This window comes from Panthera tigris, chromosome C2, assembly GCF_018350195.1.
Source record: "Panthera tigris isolate Pti1 chromosome C2, P.tigris_Pti1_mat1.1, whole genome shotgun sequence".
NCBI classification, from domain to species: domain Eukaryota; kingdom Metazoa; phylum Chordata; class Mammalia; order Carnivora; family Felidae; genus Panthera; species Panthera tigris.
This window is the reverse complement of record NC_056668.1, coordinates 25,756,022-25,776,997: the sequence shown is the minus strand read 5'-3', so window position 1 is coordinate 25,776,997 and position 20,976 is coordinate 25,756,022. Positions and strand designations below refer to the sequence as shown.

The following is a 20,976-nucleotide window of genomic DNA, read 5'->3' as shown; positions in this document are numbered from 1 at the left end:
GGAGGAGAGAGTAAATAAATGAATTAAGAAGAGTGGGTGGTAGAAAAGACAGTCTGTAAAAAGCATGATATTTTTCTACATCTAGTCCTAACTGGATATAGAATTGTGAGATTTTAGTTTCTTTCTCAAGATACTTGCGGCTGGTATTTACCAGACACATTTAGTTAATACACTGGTAACCTAAAACTGAGTTTTCGGGAGAACTTTCTGATACAGTATGTAGGAATTATATTTTATCTATACTGTTATATTTAATCTATATATATTTATTCTACTTCGTAGCAGAAATACAATCAAAATGTTGCTTGACACGGAGTTGAAAACTGATTGTTGATATCCTGAAAATACTCTGAATAAGCCAAAGTAACATAATCAAGATTATAAAGAATATTTTAATAATAATAAACAGAAATATTATCAGGACAAATATATTAACAAACAGTGTTAGTAAGGAAGTAGAAAGAATACAAAAACTTGAAAATATTTTACACTGTACACAATACTTAAAGATCTGTAAGTATTTAAAGATAGAAATACAAAAATATGAAGAGTACTTTATGTTAATTTTGAAACACTCCCCAATACCCCTAAACTTTAACATATGGGTTCTGTTTTCAAATCAGACTGGCAATTTTTGTTCACTACATTCATTGTAGATATTATTCCAACAGTTATCCTAAGTTTTAGATATTAAAAATGTCATTTAAGTATATTTGAATAGCACTTTAGAGATTGGAAGGTGCTTTCATTGTCTATTTAATCTCCATGTTATTTCATAAGAAATGAACATTAAGTGTAAATTTCAAGTAAGGTAATACGTGGAAAAATATACTAGTGATTTAATCTATACTTCACAAAGGCAAATAATCCCATATCCTCTTCCAACATACTATATAATTAATTTATTCTGTTGTCTATTGTCCTCTCATATAAGCTTTATGAGATTTATGTTTGTTTTATTCCATGTCTTATCCTCAGCTATTAGAATAACTTCCAGCACAGAGTGGTTGCTTAGTTAATATTTACTGAATAATTGTGCTTAAAAATTGCTATGGACCCAACCACACAGCTTTAATTATGAGATTTAGATTTTAATGGGTACACACAAATTATTCTGCTTTACTGGTATACAATTGAGACAGGAATGGCAAAAAATTACCAGAAATAGATACACTAGTTTAAAATTATTTGTAAACAAACAGGCAAGTTTCCCTTATTACAAACTATAAATCTAAGGCTGTGTTTAATGGGTTTATTCCCCTTATCAAAATCGTAATGGACCATATGGTGTGCCAAATTGGATTAGCATAATTTAAATCCACTCTAACTAGAACTATAGTTACCACATTTTGATACTTTTTTAGTGTTAGCCTCTTTGATTTTAATCACTTATACATTTTTGATGTATTACTATATTTGAAATTCACAATGTTAACTTCCTATATAATGTGGAGATTAAGGTGCTGTAAAAGCACCTTTCACTTTCTAAAGTACTATGCAAATATAAAGGTATGCGGTCTTTATATTCAGTAATAAACACTGGAAAATTTAAGTTTTTTTTAAGCAGAATATCAGCAGAGGTGCTGTATTTCTGAGTATGTTCTAAGTATTTCTAAAATCTTCTATTGATGTAGTTAAGTTCAATGCTCATTACCTTCTAAACTCAGAAACTAGAAAACTCATCTCATAAACTACCTGTTTTTCTCTTTCTGAAAGTGCCCCAGGCACTTATTGAGGCCGATGAGCAAAAGACCATGGTGTGCAATTTCCAGGAATGGTGCTAACATTTTCACTTGTGTTTGCACTGGCTGCATCCATTTACTCAGATTCCTATTCCCTCTTGAAAGACTGATAATCAGGGTAAGCCTCCATTACCCAGATGGTTGGGAGGACAGAGAACAGTGTTAGAACCACTGCCTCAATACCAGTCGACACCTGCACGATTCTCTAGCAAATGTCAGTCTACAGCTCAACAAGCTTAGCAGGAGCGGCAAGATAGTCACAGGTGTATTTCCTTCTCTCTGATCATTACCAGCCCAATCCAAGGGTTCTAAATATTGTATTTTCTTGACAGATTGTTGAGATTACAACATATTGAGATTACAGTCCATGTGGAGACTGCATCATCCTACTCTCTTAAGTCATCAGAAATGTATATTTTCAGATATTCCACTCAACATGTATTAATATCATGGGGAGAAATAATTTAAAAAAATTTTATGTCTCCTGAGACCCAGATTTTGTTCCTTGCTTCAATATTCACATTTGTATAATTCATCTCTGACTTTGCCTAACTTAATATCTCCTAAATTTTAATAGTTCATGTAATTTTCTTTGGAAGCAGAAATGATTTAGGCACTTGGTTTTTTGGAATCAGAGACCTTGGGTTTGAACTTGTAAGCTGTGCAACTTTGGACTAGTTACCTAGCCTGTCTGCTCACTTTCCTTATTCATCAAATTGGGATAACAATAAAAACAACACACGTAAAGTGTACAATACTCGACAAACAATACCTATTATTTAAATAAGTCTCTTATCTGAAAGTGTAAGTCCCTTAAGTATTTACCGACAGTTGAACTAGCTTCTTCCTAACTTGAGAGCGTAGTTCACTTCTTCCAGAGAACAGAGAAACCTATCTTTGTCTTCTTTCTTCACAGGACATTATTTTGCATGTGATAGAAAAATTACCCTTTTATTTCTGGGTAGCTGATTTCTCTTTATCAACTTTTCAGTAACAGTTTTAAATTATTTTAAGTCACATAAATCATATCCATTTACTGAGAATAGATAATTTTGACCTACATATTAAAGATTTTCAATCTAGATTTAATTTATTTCCATATCTCATAAAATATTTTTCATCTTTGTCAACACAATGGGATGAAAGAATTATGAAGCTGAACCAGAATGCCACATTTTTAACATTCTAACAAATCCTTTTTATTTATAATTATGATGTTCTTATTACTAAGATATTCTGGGTTGTATATTCTGCTTCCTTGTTTTCAACTTTAAATCACTGATTTAATGAATATATTTTTATCACTGATTTAAAGAGGACTCAGGGTCATCAAATGCCTAGGGGTCATCATTATGAGCACACAACACTATGTTGGGGTGTCCAGAAAAAGAGAAATGCAATGCATAAAATGAATCTAGAAACTCCCGTTCTTGACACAGCCCTGTTAAAACTTCTTGCTCTGTATTTGGGGAAAAATACTTGTCTGTTTTTTACCCTGACTGAAAAAGAACCAATTATCACTATTAGTATTATTGGCTACATCTTATTTTTTTGAATATGGTACAAAGTTCTATTAGTTAAGATTCATAAAACTTCTAGTAGACTCCAAAAAGATCTCATGAAATTCTCTAAAAGGGCAGAAAAATAGCAGAAAAGTTTCAGTGTGAGCAAGTTTAAAGGAAAAATAATGTAAAGAGAAACAGTACTCTAAAGTCTCCTTTAGATTGATGCAGTCTTCAGTCAAATATTTATTCATTTCTCTTTGCCAGGCCTGTGCTACTGCTGATTATGTACTAGCAAACAAAACACACTCTAAAATAAATCCATGTCCTTACAGAATTACAAATGGGGGGGGGGGGGAAGCACATTAAACAAACACACAAGCAAAGAACTACAGTAAACAATTATAACAAGTGCCATGAAAAAAAAGGGTGCTATGAGGAAAAGAATATTGGGGAGAGTAGTGGTGGTGGGGAGGGGCCAGGGGGAGGAGAATTAAAAGGCAGGGAGGGCTCCTTTGAGAAGTAACTTTCTAAGAATTAAGAAACAGGCAGGCTCTCTCTGTGGAGCTAACCTGCACAGATTTTAGTTAGGCATGTAAGTCTTTACCTTCTCCACCCTTGACTTCCAACTCTGATATTTTTGGTTTCAGGGATAGAAGGGGAATTTACTTATTTATTCACTCACTCACTCTGAAAAGAGATATGGCTAGGGTAGGAATAACAGCTTAAAGCTTTAGACATGTAACTTGAAGTACTTATTGGTTACATAGGTGAAGATGTCTAAAAATTAGTTACATATATTGATGTATAGCTGGGGGTGGGGGTGAAGGGAAGGAGGAGGAGGCAAGGGGTTGTCAGTTTTCATCATATAAAAGGTTATGAAAGCCCAGAGTGAGGATGAAAAGCCTAGGACAGAGGAGGCAAACATTAATTTTTTTTTTTTTTAAAAGAAACCTACACAGATTATCAGGACCACTCAAAAACATTAAGAAAACCAGTGAGTGAATGAGTGAATGGCATCATTATAGAGGTGCTGGTCTACAATGTAAGCTGTTAAAATATGACAAAGGAAACAGAAATGTCCATTTCCCACAGTGGTACAACAGCTCTGTTATGAGACACCTTATTGGAATCCCTTCTGTGTCGTTTATTGTCTATGCGACTTTAGGCAAGTTCACTTGACCCCAGAGCCTTTATTTCACCACATATATATTGGGAATGTTACCACTTACTTCTTAGTCCTGACGGGAGAGCTCTGTTAGCTCGAATAAATGCTTGGTTATGCTTAAAAATCAGTAGGCAAAGTCAGGCTTTCCAACCTTTCTAGTCATTTCTACAGGTATTTTAACTATACACTGTATCACTAAAGAAGAGAAAGTAAATCTTAATCATTTTCTACTTAAAATTCAGATAGGCATATGCCTCCAGCTGAATTGACAGGATCATAATACACTTAAGCAACTTGCCCAAGTTCTCCTGGTTGGTGAATGGGAATTCGAATCCAGTCTGGCTCTGCAGTGTGTGCCCCAGCTGGAGGTGTTGGGCCTCTGGAGCAGTTTTAGGAACCTGTGCTCCCAATCACTGCAGCTTCATCCTCAGCATCAAGAACAAACAAACCTGAGATCCACTGCTTATTTTGCCAAGTACTCTTCTTGGAACAAATGGCAACAATGGGAGTTCAGCCTTCTGAATGAGATTCTGGCACAATAATTTCAAGGTTAAGAAATACCAATAGGAAATTGCTCTTACTGGTAACATTTGAGAACCAGTATGACACAAAAACTTAGATATCTTGCCAAGAAAACCCAACTAGTTATGTGGCAGGGTCAAATGCAAGGCCAGGTCTGAGTCTAGGACCCACGTGCTTAATCAGCAGAACAGAAGTGAGCAGTGGCAGATGCACCCAGCTGCGGAAAAGCAATCTTCCCTGTAAAAGTATGAGGGAGGTAGAAACCATGTGAGTCTACCATGAACAGAGTCTGGGAGAGAGGAGGGAAAAGTTTTCCCAAGTTTATAATCTCTAAATTGCTTAACCACACAAATTTCTTCCAGACAAAAATTGGGGGACCTCTTTCAGAACAGTAGCATTAATCCTTACATGTTACATAATGAGATAGGTTAGATACTTCAAAACTCTTACAGCTTTCTGGCAACAAGTCCACATGTGATCTGCCTGCATGCCCATCCTCAGAATACAATCCCTCATTCCGCTAAAATCCCTTCCAGTTCTAACTCCAGGATTGGAAGAATCATCAGAGCATTACTTGTTAGTATTAGCTGTAGCTCAAATAGTTTGTCTCCAACATGGAATAACCTTTAATTACTAGGAAGGCCCCTCTCTGCCTGATTTTACTTCTTGCCTACTCAATATCCTTTGTCCCATCTTTGTGAAACACTGACGTTATTTGGAGCAGCTTCTCTTACGGGCAATGAAATGTGTAAGAAACTATTAGCTGGGACTTCACGAAAAACCCCTTTTTAGATGCAAGACTGCTAACATGCATCTTTTGTCAGATGTCCTGCTGTCCTTTCTTTCTTGTCTGAGAATAAGAAAGCAATGGCTGGAGTTCCAGCAGCCACTTTGGCTCATGAGATGACCTTGAAGATAGTTAGGTATGTGGTAAGGAAAGTGGAATACAAAAACAGAAGTAGCTTGAGTCCTTCTGATCAGGGAGCTATCATACCAAGTCCAGGTCCAACTTCTTTTTATATGGGAGATATAAATATCCATTCCGTTTTATTTCACCATTATTTGCATTTCCTGTTATTTGCGGCCAGATCTCATTCCTGATGGATGTATCTTCCCCATCAAAATTTGTGTACGATCTAGGTTTTAAATTCATCCTAGACTTTAGAATTAGAAAGCTTCACAAAGTTAAAAGGGAGGAAAAGCTGGGAGTAACTAAAAAGAGGCCAACATAATTAGCACAGGGATGATTCTAGAACCTGGCTCCTTATAAATGGGTTGGTAGTTAAGTCACAAGTCTTCATTAGATTCTGTTAGCCTAGATTCAATTATTTTTCTTTTAAAGTATTCTATAATTTAAACTTATCACCAGTTAAAACTACTTTCCACTTTCATCCCTCCCTACTCCTGTCCAAATAATGAGGTTTTACTGTTGCAGCCATTTAAAAAGTATTCAAATTTATTTAAAGTGACATTAAAAGGCAGTTAAAGAATTAACTTTGTGCCTGTATTTCTAAGTATATCAAAGATAGCCAAGTTAAAGTTTAAAAGTCACACTGAGCTTTATATTTACAAGTATTCTCGGGGCACCTGGGTGGCTCTATTGGTTAAGTGGCCAACTTCGGCTCAGGTCATGATCTCGCAGTCCGCGAGTTTGAGCCCCACGTCGGGCTCTGTGCTGACAGCTCAGAGCCTGGAGCCTGCTTCGGATTCTGTGTCTCCCCCTCTCTCTGCCCCTCCCCTGCTCACACTCTTTCTTTCTATCCAAAATAAATAAGCATAAAAAAAATTAAAAAATAAAAGTATTCTCTTAGTTAATACCAATGTATCAATTTGCAATTATATGAAACAAGAGGCTAATGCCAGATACAGTTAGCTATAAATACAGTTTCCCTATCACAAGAGGTGGATCTTTTTACTTAAGTGGAAAGATGCTAGTGTGTCAGAAGCAGGACAAAGGAAGAGCTATTGGCAGACTTTGAGTAGTAAATGACCAGTCTTGACAACCAAACTGAGTCAGGATTTAATGTTGAGATTCCAACTGCTCACTGACTACTGACTACTAACCATGTGAACAATGTTTTGCTCAAAGACATAAAATCAAGGAAGAACAAGATTAAAAGTAAGCACTGGGTTCACCAGTGAGAAAACACCTATAGAATTTTCTTGCTGGAAAGATTACCAAGGATATGAATTTGGGTCAGCTTCTAGAAAAGTTTCTAGAAGCTCCAACAAATTAGGGGGAGAATGAAGTTGGAGACGAACTAGTAAGCAGTGGTGGTGCTTACTAATCAACCATCAAGTTAGACTGAAAACTTTGCTTGGCATAAGAGGAACCAATCCGGTCTTTTTTTTTTTTTTTTTTAATTTTTTAAATGTTTATTTATTTTTGAGAGAGAGAGAGAGAGAGAGAGAGAGAATGAGGCAGAGCGTGAGTGAAGGATCTGAAGCAGGATCCAGGCTCCGAGCTGTCAGCACAGAGCCCAATGCGGGGCTCCAGCTCACAAACCGTGAGATCATGGCCTGGGCCGAAGTTGGACGCCTAACCGACTGAGCCACCCAGGCGCCCCCAATCCAGTTTTATAAAAAAGTTTATCTCCACAGAAAAGAAAAGAGAGGAAGTCCGTTATTAGAGGAAGGTAAGAATGCTCTAAAAATTATTTGCACAGTCTTTTGGCAGAAAATGAAAACTGTATGAAGTAACAGATTGGAGTCCTGGACTTTTGTCCCGTCTAGCTTCATTTCCAACTTTGTTACATTACAGCTGAGTTTTATTATTGGCTCCTGACTATCCTGGGCTATCTTCTTCCCAGCCTCAATAGCTTAGGGAAAGGTAGGAATATGGTCACTAATTGTAAAGATTTAGTATCATGAACTATGATGCATATTAGAGTATCTGATTGTACATGCATAAAAAAGTTTATAATGTCTTAGAGCCTAAGATAGGCCATGAGTATTAGGAAGTTTGTGCATCTGTTTTCTAATCCTAGAAGTAGACAAGTTATTTTAATGTGAATTACAGGTACAAAGAAAAATCAATCTTGCAAGCATTTCAAAACACTTAAGTCCTCAAAGTACATTTCTTAGGTCCTTGAAGTATACAAGGAAGTATACAAAATATAGGTACCATTTCCTTTTAATTACTGTAAAGTCACAGAAAAAAGGCAATTTAGAGCCATGCTCAGAATACGAAATCTCTCCAAGGAGATTTGACTGTCTTTTGTTCTTTCTTTCTTCTTTCGTCTTCATTTATAAATATATGCAGGTACACAGCTTTAAACAACAGGCCATTTGATTAGACCAGTTTTGATTTGATGTAATCAACAACCCAAAAGATATAAAATTTCCTGTTTACTACAAATGTGTGGACTCAAAATTAGGTAAACTGTTATTATTCTTCAAACTGGCCTCTTGGAGAATATAGAATGCTTTAGAACAAATTTAGCAATTAGTAAACTAAGAAACCAAGTAAGAGCAACATTACCATACTACAAAGACTTACACCAAACTAATATAGTTAAATGCCATTGTTTTTAAAAGTTCCTCTTATATTCTAATATTTATTGGCTGGTATTGTGCTAACAACTTCATAAGGAAGAGAAAATTTAAAACACTTTAAAAGATTTATTGACATAGACCAGAATATACCTTGTTATTTTTCAGGTATGCGATTACTTTATTATCACTTTTTTTCGTTGAGTTTTAAAGACCTGTATACTGATATGAAAACTGAAATTTTGTGGAATTCAGAGTTCTCATTCCCTTTCCTCCTATAATAATCTTATGACATTAAGTTAAAATGGTTATAATAGACTAGCTTGTCACTGTAGTTAAGTATAAAAATGTATATATTTGGAAGAGCAACATCAGATAAATGGAGAAGAAAATTTAATTCTAAAATAATTTTTCTCCGTGAAGTTTGATTCACATCTTAAAATATAAAATCTTCAGTGTATGTAGAGCATAAAATGAAACAGTTCTGATTCAAATTGAGAACTCTTTGTTTTTTAAGTTACACATCACTGTTATTTCAACAACATGACTTATGTTATGCTTATATATTAAAATAGATGTTATCAGAGATGAAATAGTTACAAAGGTGGTACCTGAAGAATATTTGTATGTTCTCTATATAATGACAGAAAACAAGTTGAAAGGCATATTTTTGAAAGGCTAGAAAAGCAATTATGGAAGTTTAGGTTTCTGTGGAAAAATTCTATCACAGCATGAACACCACTAATGATGATTTATTAGGAAGCACTGGTTAGGAAATGTTGGCAAGGATAGCTAATTAAGATTCAGGAAAATGGGTTTCCGATATTAAAATAACTATTGACAAAAGATCAATGGACTTAAATATATACTGGAAAGAGATCACCAGGCTTCAAACCCCAGCATGTCAATTGCTGCTGTGTGACTTCAAAGTGCCTTTCTTGAAGGTCTCAATGGTTAGGTCCCATTACCTTTAAAATGGATAACAGAAGCCATCCCAGAGCTATTTTGAGTTCATTCAATACGATAATCCATGTAAGGTGCTTACTACAGTGCCTGGCACCTAACGACAGTTTGCCATCACCACTGCAACCTTGAACAGTTCTATTATTTGACCCTCAGTTTCCTTCAATTAAAATACAGGTTTGGGCTGGATCATTTCTAATGCCTTTGCCCATTCAAAATTAAAATCTGCAATGCAGAAGAATATATAGGGCCAACTCTATTTCCAAAGAACATAAATTTATATCTGTCACCTTGGCATAATTAAGGACATGGTAATTTAAATGCTATAGAAGAATCATGTTTTTAAGTCAGTCCTTTCAAATTAGTTATAATTACTACACTTATTAAGGCCCAAGTTATATGTATTCTATTTATTCCCAAGAAATCCATGATCTTCCATCAATTGTCATGCTCAGGAACTACAATTCTTCCAGAAGGTAAAATGGCAAAACTAACATAACCAATACGATCGTAAGGGGAAGATGAATGTCATGCAATTTATTATGATTTTAGTGTCTACTTCTGATTATAATTTTGGCTTGTTACTACAGAATAGCTAAATATGTTAATTTGGTGCCTACAACAATATCTGAAAAGTCCTAACAGGAATCTCAAAAGGAAACTGAAAACAGTAACAACAAATACATTAGGATTAACTATAAGAACATTTCACAACTCTAGTTACTTAACAGAAAAAGTAAAGGTAATGAAATTTTTCAAATATACAATCCAGGAAAAAAAAAATTAAATACTGTTTTGAAACTGTCCCAAATCTAAAAGTCTAACAAAATCTCTGTACTGATATGTTACAATTCAAAATTCAAATGACACATAAACTTTTTTATCACAAGAATATTAAGATTCGTTTTAGTTTGAGTCATAAATATTTCTTCTAAAAATCTGAGTTTTATCATAATATCAAGATTAAAGAAACATATCCCACATGTTTCTTGGGGGCAAACTACTCATGTCCATACACATATTAACTGTACACGAATCCAAACAAATAGTACATTTAATAAGAAGACTTTTTTTAGTAGTTGGAGAACTCTTTCATATACTTTCAAAATTACTATTAAGAAATGTAAAAAACCTTTTTAGTTTTTAAAAATTATTAAAGGTGTGTGTGATCACCTTTTAGAAATTATCTAAAAATTTAAAAATGTTTTTCCAGATAAGACATGACTGGGGAAGAGAGTTCTCGCTCACCTCAGTCAGGTACCAGCATGAAAGGCCAAAGGAATTAAATTACATTTTCCCATCCATGTAAATGTTTGGTTATGTTCATTCTTAATATACAACGAACAAAAGCATCCACCTGACAAGTTAATACGGTCTCAAACCAGAAAACACGTTTCCTACTCAATGCTCATACCTTGTTTTTATATTAGCAAAAATGGGGTTAGTACCCTGGGAATTAAAAAAAGGAAAAGATTTATCTTAAATTCACAGCTGTGAGAACTTCGGCCTCCCTTCCATAAATTTTTATCTTCCACAGATCTTCACACATCATACTTGGCACAAGTGCCAATCACTCAAGAAATTTTAGTTTCACCGTATAGTTAGTTCAGCAAAAGTAGTTGTGTAAAGTTCATGCCATTAAAATGAATCTATACTGTATCCTTACCCTCAATATTTAGCTCAAAACAAACGTGGCAGAAGGAGAGTGTTTCTTTGTCTGTTCCCAGTTTACAAACACTGCAAATGTTGTCATCATTCAAATCAATGTTTACAAACTGCTCCTCTTCGTTCATAGTGCCCCTGTTAAGAAACAGAAAGGGTAGGTTATGCAATTTCAAGAACTTGACGGTATGGCAGTAACAGGAACTTCTAGGGGAAGGATGCTGTTTATCTAATGTCACAGCCCCATCAAACAAGCATCGCCATGCTTGTACTTGAGTATCACACTTTTATCGTGTAAAGTCACAAAGCTAGTAAAACTTAAAGCCTTGCCATAGGCGTCACTAAGCCTGAGCGCCTTTTTTGATCTCGTACTTCACTTGGTTGAGGAGGTGAGCTGAAGGAAAGCGGTTTGCGGGTGTTCGCTGCCCCATCCCCGGCCCTGGCACTGAATGCTTAGCAGCGCTGCCAGGGGTCTTTCAACCTACTTCACGCTGTTAAATTCAGGAAAAACGATCTCTTCGGGACACTGCTTTGCTAACTTCATTGATGGGTTTCGCTAACTCGATGTAGCGAGGCTTCCTATCAGAGATCCGCGGCAGAAAAACACACGTGCCAGCGCGAACACCCGAAAAGGGCGTCCCGGCAGCGTCCAAAGGACCCGCACCGAAGGCCGGGCAGCGGCTCCACCGCACGGGTCGGACACGGCCGGAGCCGGGGTGTCCAAGCCGAGCTGGTAGGAGTCTTGGGGACCCCTCGCCCTGGACTTCTTCCCACCCAAGAAGGCGTCCAAGTGCCAAGGCAGCCGGACAGCCCGGGACTCAACGCCTCGGGGAGCCAGGCCCCCACTCCACATCCGGCGTTGGGGGGGCGCGCCCGTCCCTCACGAAGCCGCGGACCCGAGTCCGACTCTCCGTCCGTCCAGGCGCCCCGCGATGAGCAGTGCGAAGGGCCGCGGGGCTCGGAGCGCGAAGGCGGCGGAACCGCGGGATCGCGGGGCCGAGGCGCTTGCGGGTCTGGGACCGGGACGCGAGGTCTTTACCGTCGGCTCCGCGCGCCGCAGCAGCCGTTCCGCACGGCTCCGGCTCCTCCACTATTGTTTCCGGCCGCAGCGGAGGCGGCCGCAGCAGAGGAGGCAGCAGCGCGCCCGGCCCCGCCCCCTCCCGCCGGTGCCATCCCGCGGAGGCTGGTAGGGGGACGCGCGGGGGGGGGGCGCGGCCGAGGGCAAAGCTGCGCGCTGGCCAGGCGGCTGTGGGCCCTGCCTTTCTCCGCTTGCTCCGACGCCGCGTTCTTGGCTAGGATTTTCTCGTGATTCCGAGTCTCTTGGCCCACACCTCTTACAGTTCTCTGGAACGTGGCTGCTGATACACCCCCCTCCTCGAGGCAAGTAGATACCGGAGTCCGTTACCACCTCCCCCTTCAGCGTAGTGGAAACTACTGCCCTCGGGCGGGGGCCGCAGGGGGCGGGAGCAGAAAAGTGACGAATGGATCGGAGAAGGGAACATAAATGCGTGGGTAGGATTTTGTTTGAAATCACTAGACTGAGAAAGTAGTATCACTGAACGTCGAGTTAGGTTCCAGTTGAAACATTTAATAAGGGAGAAGTTCAGATTTCAGGTTTCATCATTTAGGGATAATGTTAAATACAGAAGCTTACTTTTTAAATGGGGCTTCCCTTCCGTATAATATGGTCTATTCCTTGCACGCCCACGGGATAATCCCAGAGCCCCGCCTCATATTTTTAGGTCCCGCCCGGTTCTCAAACTGTGTGGTACTTGAGATCTTCTGCCTACTTTGCTTGACATTTTAAGCCATTATTTTTTTAAGGTTGTACTTCGTGCTATACTTTCGCTTGCATTTTCTGTTGTAATCTTCACAACAGCTTAGGAGAAACCGGAACTATTCTCTCATTTCATAGCTATGAATGACTAACTCAGATTATAGTTGGTTAGAAACAGAACTGGGACTTGGACCCAGGGCTGCCGATGTAAAATCACTGTTATTTTCCACAGCATCATAAGCACCTGCACTGGTTACATTCACAGACAGGAAGCGGGCTGGGTTGTCAGTCTGCATGTAACGGATGATAGGAATGGATTCCATAGATCTGGGAAACTTCTAGACCAAATTGGCACTGGATACAAACCATCGATGCCTCAGTAATGTTATCTGTGTTCTTGCTGCTTAAAGTGTAGTGGATGAACCAACAGCATCAGAATCACCTGGTGTTTTGTTAGAAATGTAGAATCTCAGATCTTACCCAAGATTTCCTGAATCAGAACCGGCATTTTAACAAGACCTTTAGGTGATTCCTATGGACATTAAAGAAGCATTTGAAATAGAAGTTTGAGAAGCATTAACTGAAATAGAATAGTCTGTGCCTTTTCTATTTGAATTTTTCAGTCTAGGTAAGTATAACCAAAATGTCTTGCATCATGGATTCTACACATCTTTTCAATAAAGGTGTTTTCTAAAATCACACTTCTTGCAGTGAAAGTGAAACTTCTTTTCATTTCTCAGAATTATCTTACTTCCTGTGGCATTTTACCCTGTTAATTCTCCTTAAAACTCCTGACCCTTCTTGTTGTTGTTTAAGTCAAGAAATCCAGGCCTAATTTACAGAAATAAAATTTTCCTATTTTAAAAATAGTCAGTGAATTTCTACAAATGTACACACTGTGTAACCACCACGCCAATCAATTTATTGAACCTTTCCACAACCCCCAAATTGCCTTATGTCTCTCCCAAGTCAAGCTCCCCCCACCTCTGATTTAATTTATATCCTTAAAGGCAAGTTTTGCCTTTTCTAGAACTTCACATACATGGAGTTAAATGGTATGTATTCTTTTGTGATTGGCTACTTTCATGCAGCATGTTTTTGCAATTTATGATGAGCTTTGTAGTAGTTTCTTTTTACTACTGAGTAATATTGCACAATTTGTTATCCCTGTGAGTTGTTTCTAGTTTTGGAACTATTATTATAAAGCTATTATGAATATTCATTTAAAAGTCTTTTTGTGTTTTCATGTATTCTTTCTTTCAGGTAAATACCTAGGAGTGGAATTGATGAGTAATATGGTAAGTGCATATTTACTTTTTTTTTTTAATGTTGTTTAATGTTTTTATTTATTTTTGAGACAGAGAGAGACAGAGCATGAACAGGGGAGGGGCAGAGAGAGCGGGAGACACAGAATCCAAAGCAGGCTGCAGGCTCTGAGCTGTCAGCACAGAGCCTGACGCAGGGCTCGAACTCACGGACTGTGAGATCATGACCTGAGCTGAAGTCGGACGCTTAATGGACTAGGCCACCCAGGCACCCAGTGCATATTTACTTTTAAAATAAATTGCCCAAGTGCTTTCCCAAGCAGTTATACCATTTTTTTAAAAATGTTTATTTGTTTTGAGAGAGGGAGAGTGAGTAGAGGAGGGGCAGAGAGAGAGAGAGAGGAAGAGAGAGAATCCCAAGCAGGCTGCATGCTCACTATGGAGCCAGATGCAGGGCTTGATCCCATGAACCATGAGGTTATGACCTAAGCTGAAGTCAAGAGTTGGACGCTTAGCTGACTGAGCCACCCAGGTGCCCCAGAAGTTATACAATTTTATGCAGTTAGTGCTGTTATGTCTTCTTGATGAATTAATCCTTTTATCACTATACAATTTTTTTATCTCTGGTAATAGTTCTTCTGAAATCTGCTTTCTCTGATGCCACTCCTGCTTTCTTATAATGAGTGTTTGCATGTGTATCTTTTTCTCTTTTTTTATTTTTACCTCTTCTGTCTTTATATTTCTACATTTTTTTTTTGTAGACAAGCATAGTTGTGTCTTGCTTTTTAAATTCAGTCTGATAGTCTCTGTCTTTTAATTGGTGTGTTCAGTCCATTTATGTTTAATGCAATTATTGATATAGTTGGGTTAAGTCTACTATCTTATTATTTGTTTTCTATTTGTTCTATATGTTCTTTGTTCCTTTTACCTTTTTGCAGGGCTTCTTTGGATTAGTTGAGTCTTCTGTTTTGTTTTGTTGTTTAGTATTTTGTCTCTTCATTTTATCTCCTCTATTAGCTATATTTTATGTGTGTAGGGATTGATGGATATATTTATGTATTTTGGGGCTGAAAAATATCTGGAGTTTAGTAGATTCATCTTTAACTTATCACAATCTACCTGAAATAATATTATACCATTTTATGTAAAACATAAGAAGCTTATAATAATATATTTCTCTGCTCTGATCATTTATTATTGTCATGTATCTTACTTCACATGTGTTATACACTCCAAATACATTTTTTCCTCAACAAGCTATATTTTAAATAAATTTAATAAGAGCATGAAATAAGTTTTATATTTACCCACATATTTACCAATTTCAGCATTCTTCATTCCTTTGTGTGTATCCATATTACCACTGGTATCATTTTCTTTCCCCTGGAGAAATTTGTCTGACAAATTTTATTTCATCTATCATTTGTCTGACAGTGTCTTTTTCATTAATGTTTATTTGTTTTTGAGCGAGAGAGAGAGCGTGCATGTGTGAGTGTGAGGTGGGAGGAAGGCCAGAGAAAGGGGGGGGGAGAGAGAATCCCAAGCAGGCTCCTTGCTGTCAGTGCAGAGTCCAGCATGGTGCTTGGTCTCACAAAAGAGTGAGAGAACTGAGCTGAAATCAAGAGTGAGATGCTTACCTGACTGGGCCATCCAGGCACCCCTGTCTGACAGTGTCTTTATGTCACCTTCAGTTTTGAAGCAATCGTTCTGTATATACGGAATTCTAGGAAGGTAGATTTTTGTCTTTTAGCCTTTGAATTTCTTAACTTTTGTTCTTGCGTATAATGTGTCTTCCCCCCACCCCCCACCCCCCGCCCCCATCTGCTTTCCAGTCTTCTCTTAATTGTCTTAGCCAGTTTGATTATGATGTGTCTTGGTTGGTGAAAGCCAACCAAGATATGTTTATCCTGCATGGGGCTTGTTGAGCCTCTTGAATATGGGGTTGATATTTTTCATCAAATGTAAAAAAGAATGTAATCTTCTCTTAGAGTATGAGATTGCAATTATACATGTTAGATTGATTAATATTATACTAGAGATTACTAAGGCCCTGGTCATTTATTTTTCAACATTTTCTCTCTGTACTTCAGTTTTTACAGTTTCTATCGACAAGTCTTCAAGTTTCCTATTTCTTCTGTAGTGTCTAACTTATGCTTATCCAGTGAAATTTCATTTCAGATAATATATTTAAAATTTTGTTTTTATATTTTAAAAATATTTTAAATATACTTTAAATATATTAATATTAATATTTTAAATATTTTAAATATTTTGAAAATTCTGTTTACTTCTGTTTAACTTACACTTATTTCCTCAGTGTCTTTATGTTTTTCTTTAAAACATTGGAGATATATATATATGTCACATATACATATATGTGTATATATATATATATATATATATATATTAAAGTTTATTGAGAGGGAGAGGGAGAGGCACATGGGGGAGGGGCAGAGAGAGGGAGAGACAAAATCCTAAACAGGCTTGGTACTGTCAGTGCAGAGCTGGACAAGGAGCTGGAACCCACAAACCATGAGATCATGACCTGAGCTGAGACCAAGGGTCTGCTGCTCAACCAACTGAGCCACCCAGATCCCCCAAAACATTGGATATATTTTTAATAACTATTTTTTTAATTTAAAAAACCTTTATTTATTCATTTTTGAGAGAGAGAGAGAGAGAGAGTCAGAGTGCAAGTGGAGGAGGGACAGAGAGAGAGGGAGACAGAATCTGACACAGGCTTAAGGCTCTGAGTTGTCAACACAGAGCCTGATGTGGGTCTCTAACTCAGGAACCATGAGATCATGACCTAAGCCGAAGTTGAACGCTTTACTGACTGAGCCACCCAGGCACCCCCTTTAATGACTATTTTAAAAACTTTATCTGCTAGTTCCATTATCTCTGTGATTTCTGCCTGTTAACATTAATAGATATTTTGGGGCATCTGGCTGGCCCAGTCAGAAGAGCATGTGACTCTTGATCTTGGGATTGAATTTGAGCTGCACATTGAGTGTAGAAATTACTAAAACATAAAATAAAAATATAAAAATATATTAACAGATTTTTTTCCTCTTCCTGGATGTAAGTCATATTTTCCTGCACTTTATCTGATATGCGTTGATTGGATGCTAAACATTGTAAATGGGACTTTGTTGAGCATGGTGGGTAGAATAGCTCCCCAAAGACACACATACCCTACTCCTTGCTTCCTGCGAATACAGTATGTAACATAGCAAAAGGGATTGTGCAGATATAATTAAGGTTATGGACTTTAGGATGCAGAGATTATCCCAGATTATTGGGTAAACCCGGTCTAATCACATGAGCCCTTAAAAGCAAAGAACTTTCTCCAACTAAAGTCAGACAGATGCTGCAGAAGGAGGAATGAAAGTGACTGGAAGCATGAGATTTTAGCCACCATTGCTCTAGGTGCAGAGACTGGGCCCCAGCTGATAGCTAGCAGGAAAATGGGGACTTCAGTCCCAAAACTGAGAGGAACTGAATTCAGCCAACAAATTGAAAGGGTTTTGGAAGTTCATTCTAATACCCTGCTGACACCTTGATTTCACCCTTGTGAGGTTCTAAACAGAGGATTCAACAGAATCATGCTGTACTTAGGCTTTTTACCTACAGAATAATGAGATAATAGATGGGTATAGTTTTAAGCCATTAAATTTATATCAATTTGTTACAGCAGCATTGTGTAATACATTAGATGTTTAGAATTTTAAAGAGTATTGGGTTTTGTTTTGGGAGGCTGTTACTCTAGTAGTGGGTCAGCTTGATCCGTTTGAGGCTTGTTTTTAAACTTTGTTTGTGAGGGTCTGGATTATCCTTTTGTTTTAAGGATTTTCTAGTCCTTTTCTAGAGAATTTGGATTAGGCTTTCTGTTGTCTGTCCTAGGTCTTTAATAAAGTTTCTATACTCTAATTGGATGAAACTCAAATGACCCCTTTCCCATGTGAGTGCCACTAGTCACTCAGATTGTAGTTCTCCAGTAATTTTTTTTTCCTCTGGTAGTTAATTTTTGCCCATTCTCTTGGAGCCTCACCCTATACACGCACAGCTTAGTATTCAGGCAAAGACTTAAAGAAAGGGTATTATGAAATTCTTTCTGTGTACAGTTCTTCCTTTCTAACTCCTTATTGCAAATTCCAGACATTTCATACTCCCCAAGCTCAATCTTTGTCTCCTCAGCCCAGCTTTGCTTTGGGTCTCCCTGTGTTGATCATGGCCTAAAAGTACCTCCAGCTATAAAACTGGGACAATTGTAGGGCTCACCTCATTTTTTCTTTTTTTTCCTATTTGCCTTCCTGTGTTTCAGTGTTTGAAAACAGAAATTTCATATATTTTCCCCTGTTTTCTAACTTTTAACAGTGACTCTGGTACTCTTCACTCTATCCTGGCTGGAATCATTTACTTTGTGAGTGAATTCTTCATTCATCAAACAAGACCCTCTTCACAGGATTTCTTTGCTTCCAGTCTAGTTTTAGCAGTCCATCCTTCACAGTCCATTCTGAAATAAACACAGATGAAGTTTTCTTCCCCCAAACGTGTGCTGATTTCTTGACTTTCTCATAACAGTAATATATAAATCTATTTAGCATTTAGACAGTTACCAGTTTACCAACTTATTTGGTAAAACCTAACTTATTTACTTGGATAGTCAAGGATTTTATCTTTAGCTGCAATCCTTTCAACTCTATAGCATGGGCAAAAATGTGTTGTAAACACATTTTGTTATAAACAAAAATGTGTAAAGTAATATACAAAGACAAGTTATATAATTGGTTCTTGACCTAAAACAGATATTACCTTGACTTCAGGCTTAAAGCAGTTAGGAATTCTTTCAGGTACAAGTAACAGAAAACCTGATTAACATTATCTGAATTGAGTGAAGTTCTGTTTCACAGAACAAAATCAGAGGAACAAACTCTGTTGGCTAGTCGTTGTCAAGACTACCCACTCTGCAACTATTCTGGATTTCCTCTGAAGAGTACAGAATGGCTACCTTACAAACATTTTCTAACAGGCAAGAAGATAGTGATGGAAGGGGTAGGCGAAGTTGGAGGAGAAGCTGCCTCTTTCTTCTTTTTTTTAAAGTTTATTTATTTTGAGAGAGAGTGTGTGCATGCGTGTGCACAAGTGGTGGAGGGATAGAGAGAGAGAGGGAGAGAGAGAATCCCAAGCAGGCTCCACGTTGTTAGCACAGAGCCCAATGTGGGGCTTGATCCCACAAACTGTGAGATAATGACCTGAGCTGAAATCAAGAGTCAGATGCCCAACTGACTGAGCCACCCAGGCACCACTGGCATTGTGTACATTTTAAAGTAAAGGATTCAGGGGCACCTGGGTTGGTTAAGCGACCGGCTCTTGGGTCTGGCTCAGTTTGTGAGTTTGAGCCCCGCATCGGGCTCTGCACTGACAGTGTGGAGCCTGCTTGGGATTCTCCCTCTGTCCCTCTCTCTCTCCCCCTCCCCTTCTCTCTCTTTCTGTCTCTCTCTCTCAAAAATAAATGAATAAAAACTTAACAAAAAAAGGGGATTCAGTATACTTGCAATATCTATCCATCCATATCTCACCCCTGCCATCTTGGCTTTTCTTCGTGTGTTATCTTTCGCTGCTGTTGGAGATGTGCCTCATCCATTTAGCCTGCATGATGGGCATATGATGCCACTGGCTTAGAACTTTTTAATACCATGACTCTGAAGGCACCAGAAACTCAAGATATGTGCATAATTTATTACATTGTTATTTCTACTTCTTCATACTCTCCCTCTGCCTAGTGACCTTACAATTCACTACCTCGGGCAGAATATACTTTCCCTCTCCAATGAAGTGTTAACAAATGCAACATGAGCAGAGACCGTAAATGTACTTGTATGGTTTAGCTTGGCTTCTTTACCTTTGCCACCTGTCATGAGAACTTTACCCAAGTGATTGCTGGTCCAAGGAGCATGTGAGATGTGGAGCAGGCCTGGGCTTAATCTGCAGCCTAAAGCTAGGTAAACTCAGCTGACCTGCAGCCCCATGATAGATGTTTGTTGCTGTAAGCACTGACTTATGGTTTGTTTTGATATGCAACATATTGCAGTGATAGCTGTTAATACAGTGGGATTCTAAATGGCCAAGTTTAATTCATATGCTCATTCCTGAATCAGTTACAATGGCTAGTACTTTAATTGGCCAGGCTTAGATTACATTCCATCTCTCCCCTCCTCCCCACCTCCCCAAATTACAGGTTGGCTCAGGAATGGGGCTACAGGTATTGAAACTTGATCTTATGGTATATGAGAAGAGTTATTCCAAAGGAAAATGGATGCTGTTATCAGAAGAAGAGAGTTCTTTTGAAAAAATAATAAACAGGCAAAAACTATTATAATCCACTCTGGTGCTGTTTATACTTCAGTATTCATTGCTAAATTTTAAGCTGATTGTATACAGGAATTCTGCCTTACTCATCTTGTATTTATTTCAACACTTAAAATATCTTACAAATATCTTGTATCAATTAGGATTAGATTTCACCGCAAGCAATATAAAAACCCCAAAGAACAGTGATTTTAAAAGATAGGACTTTTTTCTTTTCCATTAAAGTCTAGAGGTGGGCAGTCCAGGGCAGGTGTGGTAACTCTGATTCACAAAGTCCTTAGGCATTCATGATCCTTCTAGCTTTCTGCTCAGTCATCTCTACGAGGTGGGTCTCTTGTTTGTGTACAGGACATAGGCTCTTTCATTAGAACCACGTTCCAAACAGCAGGGTGGAGGAAGGTGAAAAGGCAGAGCACAGAATACATGCCAGCTGCTTTTTAGGGCTATGTCTCAGAAGCTGCCACATAACATTTCTGACTACCCCTCTCCCTTGTGGTGTTAAGAGCCTAGC

At 38.0% G+C, this 20,976-nt stretch overlaps 1 protein-coding gene and 1 long non-coding RNA gene across 5 annotated transcripts in view; one reads left to right on the top strand and one right to left on the bottom strand.

Annotated features, from left to right (window-relative positions):
- CC2H21orf91 (chromosome C2 C21orf91 homolog) overlaps window positions 1–12,205 on the bottom strand; it is a 32,408-nt gene extending 20,203 nt beyond the window's left edge. The window contains exons 1-2 of one of the 4 annotated variants that reach the window (XM_042956281.1): window positions 12,091–12,205; window positions 11,056–11,189 (exon numbers count right to left, since the gene is read on the bottom strand). In XM_042956281.1, coding sequence (XP_042812215.1) covers window positions 11,056–11,182 — 127 coding nt within the window. In that variant the 5' untranslated portion in view covers window positions 11,183–11,189; window positions 12,091–12,205. The other 3 variants (XM_042956279.1, XM_042956280.1, XM_015536910.2) reach the window with 3 other exon arrangements.
- Window positions 12,206–12,442: 237 nt separating this feature from the next.
- On the top strand, window positions 12,443–18,645 carry LOC122230486. Its single transcript, XR_006207463.1, has 3 exons — window positions 12,443–12,563; window positions 14,092–14,126; window positions 18,471–18,645. It is a non-coding gene; the product is annotated as an uncharacterized LOC122230486 (long non-coding RNA).
- The last annotated feature ends 2,331 nt before the right edge of the window (window positions 18,646–20,976 follow it).